Source organism: Vigna angularis, chromosome 2 (assembly GCF_016808095.1).
Source record: "Vigna angularis cultivar LongXiaoDou No.4 chromosome 2, ASM1680809v1, whole genome shotgun sequence".
NCBI classification, from domain to species: domain Eukaryota; kingdom Viridiplantae; phylum Streptophyta; class Magnoliopsida; order Fabales; family Fabaceae; genus Vigna; species Vigna angularis.
The window spans coordinates 38,445,528-38,458,112 of NC_068971.1; the positions used below are offsets into that span (position 1 = coordinate 38,445,528).

Genomic DNA, 12,585 nt, shown 5'->3' on the forward strand with positions numbered 1-12,585 from the left:
TCTTCTAAAAAATTAAAACTCCAACAAATTCCAAAAGAAAATCAATTGTTACCCCATTGGGTTCATCCCAGATGAATACACCCTTATGTGCATTGCTTTCCAATTTCATTTATCCCTTTTAAAAGTGAAAGGAAAAACATTTGTACCTTTGGTTGCAGAGTTTCATACTTTTGTTTGACGATGGTGGTAGAGCCTTCAGACAATTCGTCGATACCAGAGTGCGACAAAGCCTTTGACAACAACGAGCTTTCAATAGCGACGAACCTTCAACGGCAACGAGCCTTCCACGGCGGCGAGCCTTCAACCGTAGCAGTGGCGAATTGGAAAGGAATGTAACGAGGCAGGGAAAAAATTTAGATAACAAATATGAAACCTAAACCACAATACAGTACAATTATCTGTGTTAAATAAAATAAGTTTAGTATATTTAAACTGAACTATTTAACAGTTAACTAGGCTTCAGTAAAAGAAGTTTAAGTTTTGTTAAGTACACAAGAGTAATAGTATACAGTTTTTAAGTAAATTGTGTCCAGCCCTAGGTTCAACCTCTGAAATTAACGCTCACTCCAACTACGAAGTTGACTGAAAGAGCAGAGAACAATGTCAGGGTTAAAGGAATTTCTTAAGAAAGAGTTAGGTTTAGGAGACATGGCATTCAACGCCAGCGGAGGAGCTATCAAATATTTCCCTAGCTACATGGCCGTCGCCAGACGAGCGATCCGCCAACGTCTCAAACTCTCTGACCTTGTCATCGAAGTCTGAGATGCTCGACTTCCTCTCACCTCCGCCAACGCCGATCTCCAGCCACACCCCTTCGCAAAAAGTCACGTTGTCGCACTAAACAAAAAAGACTTTGCCAACCCTAACATCATGCATGTAAAATCATCACCATCATCAATATCCTTGTCATTGCCGTTTACCTGTTAAGTTATTCACGCGACGTGTTGTTACTGCAGAAATGGGCGCATTATTTCGAAACGTGCAAGCAGGATTGCATTGCAATAAACGCTAAGAGTCAAAGTTCCTTGAGGAAGCTTCTAGATCTGGTCGGAGTTCAAGCTCAAAGAAGTCATTTGCCGAGAACCGACGCTACTTGTGATGGTGGTCGGTGTTCCCAACTATGGCAAGTCTGCTTTGATTAACTCCATTCATCAGATTGCAAAGTCTCGCTTTCCTGGTAATAGTTTCGCAGATTCGCGAAACCATTGATTTTAATGAATTGGATGAGTTTTTTTGTGGAATTGAAGTGGTTTTCTTTGATCGCGCAAGAGAAGATGAAGCGTGCCGCTGTGGGTCCGTTACCTGGTGTTACTCAAGATATAGCAGGATTTAAGGTCTGGTTGACAAACATAAACATGAACATACAATTAAACCAGATGTTCAAGTCATAATAGAGAAAAAACATACTATTATGTCCTGTTTAGATAAATTCATTCAATAAGAAAATAAGATACAACAAACTTCTCATGGAAACTAAAATGAACATATGTAATTAACTTTTATATTGTCTGTCTCATCAAACTTTCTCAAAAGCTGAGACAAATAAGTAGATTGAGCCTTCATTTTTTCTTTTCTTATTCCTTGCATACTAATATTTATAGAGATTTTTATTTAATAAGGACCTTAAGGTTGTTGTTTATATATAGGTTGTGTAGGGTTCAACCACTTCAAATAAAATAAAAGATAGCATACCTTTATTTCCCCCTAAGTATTAGTATTATGCGTACTCTGTATTTCTCTAGTTGTTGCTTTAGATTTAAAAGTTAATTTCTGCAAATGATATAAATTACTGATTTTTTTCTCTAGTTTCTAGTTTGTTGTCTTGCCTCTGCGGTACAAACACATTATTTTGTGCAGCAGAACTACAATTCTTTTTTATTCCATTGTGATTCGTTGGAATCAAGGAATAGGTTTATGCTAGAGACAATGTTTCCCTCGTTCTGTTTCATGTATTAATGTTCTTACTTGAGCGTGTGTTTTTGAATAACATATTTGAAGAGTTTTACTTTATGTTTTTTTGAAACTCCTTGAGAAAAACAGATGATTATCATCAAAAATAAATTGAAATAGACATCATTGAGTCACATGAATCAAATTTAGATTCATGTGTCTAATAGCAATGTTTTCATTCATTTTGTTAGAATAATTACATCTATGTATCATCATTAAGCTAAGTAGGATGTAGTGTGCTAGATAATTTATTAGTTGTACCTAGTTTTACAAAGTGTCTAGTATAGTCCCTTAATTTTCCATGTACTCTTATATCATATTTTCCTTATAAATAGAAGATTATGAGAGGGATCTCTCAAGCCCTCCAAAATATATTTATCTGTTTTTAATTTTAAGTCATTTGAATCAAGGATTCTTCTTGTAGTGGTTGTTATTTTAGTACACATTCATATTTTGGAGTGAAGTGCTGGTTTTGTTCTCACCTATAACATTCGACGTTCCAACTATTATCTAATGGTCTACTTTTGCAATCTAGATCAATAGGGTAAACATTCCTAATTGTTGCAAGGCGCAACATGGTCCTGTAAGACAAGTGAAGAGGGATCATGGAAGAAAATAGTATGAAAGCAATACGTTATTGCCTAGGCTGAAGCTTTTGGAATAGTCAACAAAAACGTGCTGGGGAGAAAAGGGGATGATAAACAACTTTATGAAATATTGTTTTAACCTTTGGTTGATAAAATGAAAGAAAATGTGATATTTTCTATGTTTTTCGTGATTGAAATAGTGGTAAGAGTCCCAAGATTAGATGCACTAATGATTTGAATCAGTTTCAAAACACAATTAATTATTTTCTTTCATACAAAACATGAGAGTTTAACGAAGTTTACCATTTTAGTAGGACAATCTTCAAAAAATACAAGTGTAAGTATATCTAGGAATTTCAAGAGTATATATGATTTGGACTTTTTTGTTTGAGGAAAAGAAATTATATCAGTGAGTCATACTGATCAAAATATCATACCTTTCTTTAGGGATTCTATTTGAAAACAGTATAATGCCACATCTGACTCACTTCTTCTTCCTTTTCTTCTTCATGTGCAAAAGCCCTTCCATTATACTATATGCAAGCACTTTTCTTGCTGTAGAAAGTATAAAGTATCGCAAGTAAGGCAGCAAGAAGAAGAGTAGGCTCCACCATTAACAGTTGCGTTAGAATTGCCTCTCCATCCGCAGCTGAAGAGAGAATCTCACCCTTCTGCTGTCCCTACTATTTGACATTTCCTGAAGGAGTCAATCAGTGAGGGAGGGGAGATTCAAGACTGAACAGCTGATGAGGCCCAATTTAACTTGTTAGCCGTTGCTAGGACTCGGGTTCAATCCCCAAATCCTTGGCAACGACACTAAAAACTTGTTAGCTCAAAAAATACTTGTTGGGCTCGATTTCGGCAAGTGCACCGAATCGTTCAAGTAATAAACCGGTAAGACCAGGTATCGTTTTCCCAAGAGACTCGTAATACTAGAGAATTGTGCGATTAATAACTCATATAGACTCAAGAACATAACATCAATTTACAAACAAGTGCAGGAATGTAAATTCATACATAATTACAAGGTTGGACTTTGGTATTGAAGGCACTTGGAAATGGAAAAGACTAGAAATGGTATGAAATGACATTGTTAAGGCTAGTTTTCACCAATGCACTCTTGTGTATAACCAATTTTATCTCCTCTCTATCAATTTACTAAAGTCAATCCACTAAAACACTCTAGCCCTAATTCCTTAGGTGAAAGAGCCTAGGTTTTCCTTATCAAACCCCAATTCCTTGGCAATCTAACAAGCAAAACCCGCATTAAAGAGCTGGGATCTAAGACAACATGTGAATCATCTTCCATTCCTAGAATCAATGACCCACAAGGACTCTTATTTCAGTTCAAGATTTCATCTTACGTTCCCATAATCCATAAAACCCCAAAATCAAGCCATGAACGTTCCCATTACATGCAAGCTTTAAGATTGGAAACAAGAATACTAGCAATTGATAGAAAAGGCATATATATAATCAAATCATTCAACAATTACACAAGAATTCAAAGACTACAACTAATCCCAACAAGATGGGTTTGGTTCTCCATTTCCATGGAGAACCCTAAAGCTTACAACATGGAAGATGGAAGAAGAAGGAGAACCCAAGAGGAAGAAGGGAGTGTTCCCACGAACCCTAGCAGCCCTCCAAGCTCTCCTCTCAGTGAAATCGTGCCTCCAAATGACCAAAGACCTCAAACCCTTCGCGTTTCTGGGTTAAATAAGCTGTCTGCCATATCAGTAAAAATCGCGCCCGGGCGCCCTCTGTCAGTCGCGCCCGGGCGCGAGACTCACTGGAAAGTCACGCCCGGGCGCCCCATTTTCGCGCCCGGGCGCGAGACTCTCTGGAAAAATTGAAAACTGGCGAAATGTCGCGCCCGGGCGCCCCTCTGTTCTCGCGCCCGGGCGTGAAACTCTCTGGAAGCTGAAAGTGGACGAACGTCCACTTCTCGCTGCCGAGCGTCCACTGACGAGCGTCCTGGGTGGACGAGCGTCCTCTGCGTGTCTCGCTGGACGAGCGTCCTCTTATCTCGCTGGACGAACGTCCTCTTATCTTGGACGAGCGCCCGCTTCTGGGACGAGCGTCCTCGGACGAGCGTCCTCTTCTGCATGGACGAGCGTCCTCTCGTTTCTTCTGCATGGACGAGCGTCCCTCGTGTCTGGCTGGACGAGCGTCCTCTCTGCAACTTGGACGAGCGTCCTCTGCCTGGCTGGACGAGCGTCCACTTCTGCCTGGCTGGACGAGCGTCCACTGCCTGGGACGAACGTCCTCTCCTCTGGACGAGCGTCCTCTTCCTGGGACGAACGTCCTCTCCTCTGGACGAGCGTCCTCTTCCTGGGACGAACGTCCTCTCTGTTAGCTTGGACGAGCGCCCACTTATCTCACGACGAGCGTCCACTTGTTTCTTTGCTGGACGAACGTCCACTTCTCTGGCGAGCGTTCTCTCTTCTCTTTTGGACGAGCGTCCTTTCTTGTCTTTTTCTGGACGAGCGTCCCCTCTAAACGTCCTGGACGAGCGTACTCTAGCTGGCGACGAGCGTTTCTGCATGTGCTTGCTTTGGTTTGCTCTATAATTTGTTGGAGACTCTTCCAAGCTCATTTTTAGCTACAAAATAAGGGATTATTGATGAAAGTACATCAAAGTAGCCAAAAACACAATTATTTAGAAAACAAGGCAAAACAAGAGGATTAAGCAAGTTATAAGTAAGAAAGGAGTTGATTTTGCCACTAAAATGATGCTTAAAATATGGTATAATTTAGCATTATCAACAGCCTTCCAACTCCATTCTCTATCCTCTAAATCAACGTTAATGTATAACCTTTGAAAAGCTTCCATTGGAACTTCCGCTTTCCCGATCAATCAATAGGCTGTTAGGGATTTAGTCCCAAGAACCCGATGCCCATTCAATAGAAGTTGTTCTACCTTAGTTAGTTATGAGATTCGTTAAGTATGATATTTTGATTGGGTATGACTCACTAATATAAATTTCTTTTCCTCAAACAAAAAAGTCCAAATCATATATACTCTTGAAATTCCTAGATTTACTTACACTTGTAATTTTTGAAGATTTTCCTACTAAAATGGCAAGCTTCGTTAAGCTTTCATGTTTTGTGTGTGAGAGAGAAAATAATTAATTGTGTTTTGAAACTGATTCAAATCATTAGTGCATCAATATTCAGTGTTTTCTTTATTTGTTTTGTTGCCTTTTAGGTTCTTTTGTCCAGCCAGTCATTGTTGTTTTAGTGTCTAGTCTCAGATCTGTTTCACGGTCCTCGCAAATGTTCCTAAACGGATCTATGTCCATTTGTCCTTGTCCATATTGTCCATGTCCGGTTCATACAAACAAATTTCTTTTTTTTAAGTTTTCTGATTTTATGGGGTACGTGGCGTTGTTCTACCCGATTGTCTCTGCCATACCTTCAAACGAAGGGAGATTAACGTCTGGTTTCCAGCCGATATACCCCTTATCTTTGTTAAGACAGTGTGTTCTTAGTCTTTGTTAATAAAAGGAAAATAGAAGAAGAAGAAAGTAAATGCAGGAGCAGAAATAAAAAAAAATAACAAGTGGAAAGTAAAGAAGAAGGCAGAAAATAATTGCGGGAAATAAAAGCTCAGAAAAAGAAAAAGAAAAGTACATGAAAGGAAGCAGAAAGAAGAAAGGAAAGAAAAGAAGCGAGAAGTAAAGAAGAAGGAGAAGCTGAGTAAAGGAAAAGAAGAGATAAGGGAAAAGAAATACTTACTCGAGTTGGAGCAAAGCCCTGGAACTTCAAGATCGAAGCTTGCCGGAAGACTCTCCGATCTACCACACTCAGTCGTTCAGATCTCGCAAAGTTTTCACACTCAGAACTCTCAGTGGTCAGGTCCCTCTCTCTCTCTCTCTCTCACGCGCTCTGAAATCTCAACGTTTCGAAATGTCGCCCAACGCGGCTAGCACCTCCTTTTATAGCCAAGGAACCTCACTGTGCTCATAGTTCCGGTCATGTATACCGGAACCTTCAATAGTATCGTTTAAAAATATATATATATATATATATATATATATATATATATATATATATATTGTATTATGCGATTTTGCCACATTTTGGGAGTGTGAAACCTTCAAATTAGAGAGGATCTCTTGCTTTATGAGTGAGTGTAAATATGACCTGATTTTGGTATGAAATATGTGATATGTATGTTGACCCAGAACTCTCTCCTTGTACGAAGGGTGAGAGTTGTCCTGATAAGCTCTTTGAGCGGTAGGAACTGCCTGGATAAGTTTATTATATGAGTTGTGGGAGACAACTCTACCTAAGAGTTAGAGGACAAGATGAGAGAGATGTATCTCAACTTGTTTTGGTAAGCTTAATTTTCGAGGACGAAAATTTTGTAGTTGGGGGGAATGTCAGGCCTCGAAAAACGTGCGTCCACGTGGCGTCCACGTGGCAGCAGGAGAGCGCGCCACATCAGCCGTGCACATGGCCGACAAACAGTGCCCGACACCACTGCCGAACGCCAGCTGTCGCACGCCCAACTGAATCAGAGCACAGTGGGAACGTGCGTCCGGCGTAGTGGAGAACAGTGTGTCAGTCAGGAAGAACGTGCGTCCGCGGTGGTGGAAGACGCGTGGCAACAGTGCAGTGGTCGACCGTCCGTTATGGGCTGTCAGAGAAGCGGCGGAGTGCGATGCCAGCGCAACTGCCAGAGTGAACGTGCGTCCGGCAGCAAGTGGGAACTCTGAACATATTCTCCACTCACCCTGCACGCACCTCTCTTCTGCATTTTTCTGAGAAACCTAAGTTCTCTCCTCCTTCTCTCTACACTCTCTGCACCCTTCCCTCTCTAAGGAACCACCACTGCACCTCCTCCGATCAGTATCTCCGGCGCAGCTGAAGGACGCTCGACGTGGTACTCCAGAAGGACGTTCGGTTCATGAATACTGAACCGGTAAGTCCTTTCCTTCCTCTCTGACGTTCGTTTTCATGCATGCATGTCATACGTTCGTCTTTTCCTCAAAATGGGTAGTTCTGATGTTAGTTTTTGGCGTTCGTTCGTATAGTGAATTAACGAGCGGTTGCGAGTTGAGTTTCTGTGGAGAGCGTCTGTATGCGTTTGTGAACGTTCGTTCATTTTCCAGGTAAGGGAAGCTTATTTAATTTAACTGGTTTGATGTCTGCTACGTGAACGTTCGTTAGTTGGCTGCATGAAAGTAATGCATGATGTATGAATGATGGTATGAACGTTCGTTATTTTGATTGTATGAGGCTGTTATGCTTGATTTATGTTGAACGTTCGTTTTTATGGAATGAGAATGATATATGACTCAGTTACATATTATGCATGAGATGTTGGATAAAATGAGATATATGAAATGAGAGAGTTTGGGTAGATATGAACGAATGAGATGATATGATTTTATGAGAAATGAACCTTCCATGAGATGTTGTGCGTTCGTTCTGAACGGTCATTGACCGTTCGGTTTTGTTGGCAAAAATCATTGAAATGGGATTCTGTCATCTGGGTAGAATCCTGGTCGAGGACGAACGTCCTCACTGTTTGAGCGTTCGTTTTGGCATTGTTGAATCTTGTACGTTTGATAATCTTCTTTCTTTTTGTGTACTTGTATATACATATGTAACAATGCATTTTTCCCGTTCGTATTACTTCTCCAAACTTCTCTTAGTTTATCTTCAAGATTTTCAATCTGAGTTATTGAACAATCGGTCTTACACCTGACGTTCGCCCAAAATAGTGCTCGGTCTCCAACTGAGCGTTCGTCCTAATAGGGCTCGGTTTTGAATTGAACGTTCGTCCAAATAGTGCTCGGTTTTGAAAGAGCGTTCGTCCAAATAGTGCTCGGTTTTGAAAGAGCTTTCGTCCAAATAGTACTCGGCCTCGAGCGTTCGCCCAAATAGTGCTCGGTCTCCAACTGAGCGTTCGTCCTAATAGGGCTCGGTTTTGAATTGAACGTTCGTCCAAATAGTGCTCGATTTTGAAAGAGCGTTCGTCCAAATAGTGCTCGGCCTCCAACTGAGCGTTCGTACTAATTGGGCTCGGTTTTGAATTGAACGTTCGTCCAAATAGTGCTCGGTTTTGAAAGAGCGTTCGTCCAAATAGTGCTCGGTTTTGAAAGAGCGTTCGTCCAAATAGTACTCGGCCTCGAGCGTTCGTCCTAAAATGACACTAGTTATTGTTTTGAGCGCTCGTTCTCATTTTCCACAAAATAGCGTTTGTTATTTGATACGAACGAGCGTCTTTGGTCTCGCTCTTAGCGTTCGTTATTTGATACGAACGAGCGTCTTTTGGTCTCGCTCTTAACGTTCGTTCTTTGATCCGAACGAGCGTCTTCTTGTCTCGCAAAACAGCGTTCGTTCTCGTTCCCCTTGTGATGGAACGTTCGGTATTTAAATGATGAATAGTTCATGATGAACAGTAAATGATGAATAGTAAAATGACAAATATTAAATGATGAAGATTGCATGAGATGAATGGAAATATTGTGACTTTTGAAAGAACGTTCCTTTTTAATGGCTTCCTTATGAATGATGAAAATGATTATGGAATGATGACTAGTGAATTATGAATATATGATCAAAAGTGAATGATGAACTATATATGAGATGAAATGAAAGTATGAATGATTGAAAGAGCGTTCCGGGGAGGAACGACTCAGAATTTGATTATTGAGATATGTAAAGTATGAATGTGGTAAGCTTAGCCGGTTGTTCATCTTGATGTTCCGTGAGTACTCGTCCTCACGTAGAGGGGGTACGTCATGTGTGGGAACGGCAGGAGGTCCTAGTCCTGGTGATTATTTGGACAGATAGGACTAACCTCGGGTGGCAGCTGATGATAGTTCCAGTTACTACATCACCCGGGTGCACGAACACCGAAGCTACACAGAATTCATACAGTCCGGACAGTCAGTCGTGTTGAGTTTTATTGAGTGAGTACGTTAAAGTGGGTTGTTATGTAGTGAATGTGTATGTTGAGATATGCATGTATGTTGAATTATTTACCTGAAATTGTATGCTGATGCATGAGTTGAATTACGTAAGCTTACCCTTTCGTTTTCCTTGTGTTGTCCTTTGTCCTTGTACGTCCGTCTTGTCATTGCAATGATCATCCGTGTGGATGTGAGCAGAGGGAGACGATCGTTTGGAAGAAATGCTGAAAGAAGAGAATCTGGTAGATGTTGAAGTGAAGACCGAGCAGTGAGACCGCTCGGCCAGTAGTGTGATTGTTGAAATGAGTGGTCGTCCGACCATCCCTTGTTTTCGTTTAAGTTGATTTTGGACCGTTCGGTATTTGTCTTGTATAAACCGTTCGGTCAAGTTTCTTGTACGTTCGGATTTAAATTTGTAAACTCTATTGTGTGACGTGCGACTTTTGCACGTTCGTCCGTTATGTTGGATTTGTACTCAAGGACGTTCGTCCTTGATCGTTCGTTTGTTTCAAAATTTTAAATTTTTAGTGGAAAACTGTACTGGATTATTATTAAATGTGATTTTTCTGAATATATAGTTATGACTGTATTTTTGGGATGTCACACATATCACAAATGGAAAAGAAGTAAATGTAGGAGATCTAATACACAGAAAAAAGAGAAATGGATAGGAAGATTTAGTTGACATTATGATGCAGGTTTGACTTTGCAGCTGTAGTGATTGAACGAGAAATTCAGATGTTCAACCTGCTTAGATCGCGGAGTAATGTTGAATCAACGGTTTTCGTTTGGACTAAACCCAAAGTCTCATCCGAAAAATAGGAATGAATATGTACTGCTTTTTCTTTCACCTTCTCTTTTTCTTCCTGCATCCCAAATATTACAATATTCTCATTTTATCCTTTAATTGTGCTTCCCAAATATTACAATATTCTCATTTTATCCTTTAATTCTAATTTTAGTAAGTGAAGTTGGATGCAAAATTAAAATTTATCTATATTTTAAATTTTGATATATTATAGTCTTCAAAATTTAAAAATAAATAGATATAATCTTTTTAATTTAATAACATTATTTTTTTTGAATTTATTAAACGATATTTCAAACTGACATTTAAACTACATTGGTTAAAATAGTATAAACGACTCAAACATGATCCTAAAACACGTTTTTAATGTTAAAAAGTGTTAAAGTAGTTGGATTACAAAGACTGTTTTAATCCATTTTTAAAGTTCAATAACCAAATTGTATAAAAGCTCAAGACATTTGATATAGAGACGAAATCCAATTTTACATTCAAGTTGAGAGACTAAAAACATAATTAACCCTTTATTAAAATATATTAAAAATTCTAAATTTTTCATCCTTTCCTTTTAAGCATTACAAACTAACCTGCACATCCCTTCATCGTTTTTCTCTATTATTACACTTCATCCTCCGTGCAAGGACAACGTTAGAGAAAAAAAAAAGAGAAAACAAAAGCAAGGATAACTCTTCCACTATAACCATCATATTTCCTCTCCTTTCCCATTACACACCATTTTTCATATTCCTTGTAAGATCCTTGAAAATATTTGTTAGTTACTAGAAAAAAAAAAAATTAGTGAATAGTAAATTGTGAATAGTAAAAAGTGAATAGTAAAAAGTGAATAGTAAAAAATGAATAGTAAAAAAAAGAAAAAAAAATATTTTTGGAAAGGATAAGTGTTACACGTAGCTTTGAGATCAGAATTCACCAATTTGCAAATAAAAAATTATTTTTGCAATAGTAAAATGAATAAAAAAATGAATAGTAAAAATGAATAGTAAAAATGAATAGTAAATTTTTTTACTATAAATAGCCAAGGGGGGGAGGCTGGAAATTTACACCAAAATTCTAGAGAAATTGTGAGAGAAGAGAATTGGAGTAAATTCTAGTTGAAGAGGGGAAATTCTGGAAGTTTCTGGAGAACGGTTTGAGAAGAGGTAACTAAGTCTGGAATAGAGGTAAGGGGAGCTAACTTTGAGTATTTCCCTTTGTATTATCTTGAGTCTTGAATATGCTATATTTTGCTTTTGTCTGATCTTAAATCTTGAATATGGAGTATTTTGTTTCTGTATGATCTTGAATTTAAATGAGAGTATGCTTTTGTGTTGATATCCAAGTGTGATAGTTGTAAAATGTGATGTTGATTATGTTATGCCATTTGTATGTTATTAGTTGTTTATTTTTGTATTTTGGAAGGATTAGAAATTGTCTAACCGGCTCTGCCAGATTCAATTTCTTGTTTCCCCAAACATTTTATTGCTTTCCTTATTTATTTTTATTGTTTTTTGGAAGGATTAGAAGTTGTCTAACCGGCTCTGCCAGATTCAACTTCTTGTTTCCCCAAACTATTTATTGCTTTACTTATTTATTTTATTGCATTTTTGGAAGGATTAGAAGTTGTCTAACCGGCTCTGCCAGATTCAACTTCTTATTTCCCCAGACATGTTAATGTTCGTGTTATTTAATTATATTGTATTTTTGGATGGATTAGAAGTTGTCTAACCGGCTCTGCCAGATTCAACTTCTTGTTTCCCAGACATGTTAATGTTTGTGTTATTTAATTATATTGTATTTTTGGATGGATTAGAAGTTGTCTAACCGGCTCTGCCAGATTCAACTTCTTGTTTCCCCAGAAATTTTATTGTCTTACTATTTTTTTATTGCATCTTTGTGGAAGGATGAGAAGTTGTCTAACCGGCTCTGCCAGATTCAACTTCTTGTTTCCCCTGAATTTTTATATTAATATTATTTTGATGGTAAGGGCAACTAATTATTTTTGTATGAATTTATAAATATACGAATGTTGAACTGGTGTTCTCTTGCGAAACTGTTTTATGACTTTTATTATATTGGGTGTTATAACTGAAACTGTTAAATTGTACATGTTGAGATGCGATGAATTTATTGAATGAGTTTGTTGGCTGAAATTGATCTTGTTGGAAGGTCTGGAGTAAGGGTTCTGTAATTGCTTATATATGAGTATTAAATAGATATACAGATACTGTTTGAGGTTGTTGTGAGAGGAAGTAAAAATATTAAAATTAGGCATTTTAGATTTAGAGCATAAGACAACAAGGTAGATAAATTAAAT

General features: G+C 38.4%; 1 protein-coding gene across 1 annotated transcript; it reads left to right on the forward strand.

The window, feature by feature from the left end:
- The first annotated feature begins 180 nt into the window (after positions 1 to 180).
- LOC128195355 (uncharacterized) lies at positions 181 to 7,261 on the forward strand. The gene is made up of 4 exons (XM_052872627.1): positions 181 to 306; positions 957 to 1,127; positions 1,248 to 1,334; positions 6,914 to 7,261. The coding sequence occupies exons 1-4, from the start codon at positions 181 to 183 to the stop codon at positions 7,259 to 7,261; spliced, it is 732 nt and encodes a 243-aa protein (XP_052728587.1).
- The last annotated feature ends 5,324 nt before the right edge of the window (positions 7,262 to 12,585 follow it).

Bases quoted from the DNA above. Each gene is read 5' to 3' on its own strand.
- LOC128195355 (XM_052872627.1), top strand. From the start codon at position 181: ATGGTGGTAGAGCCTTCAGACAATTCGTCGATACCAGAGTGCGACAAA. The intron at 1,128-1,247 runs GTCTGCTTTGAT...GTGGAATTGAAG, and splicing joins GGTGTTCCCAACTATGGCAA to TGGTTTTCTTTGATCGCGCA. The intron at 1,335-6,913 runs GTCTGGTTGACA...AAAATTTTGTAG, and splicing joins AAGATATAGCAGGATTTAAG to TTGGGGGGAATGTCAGGCCT.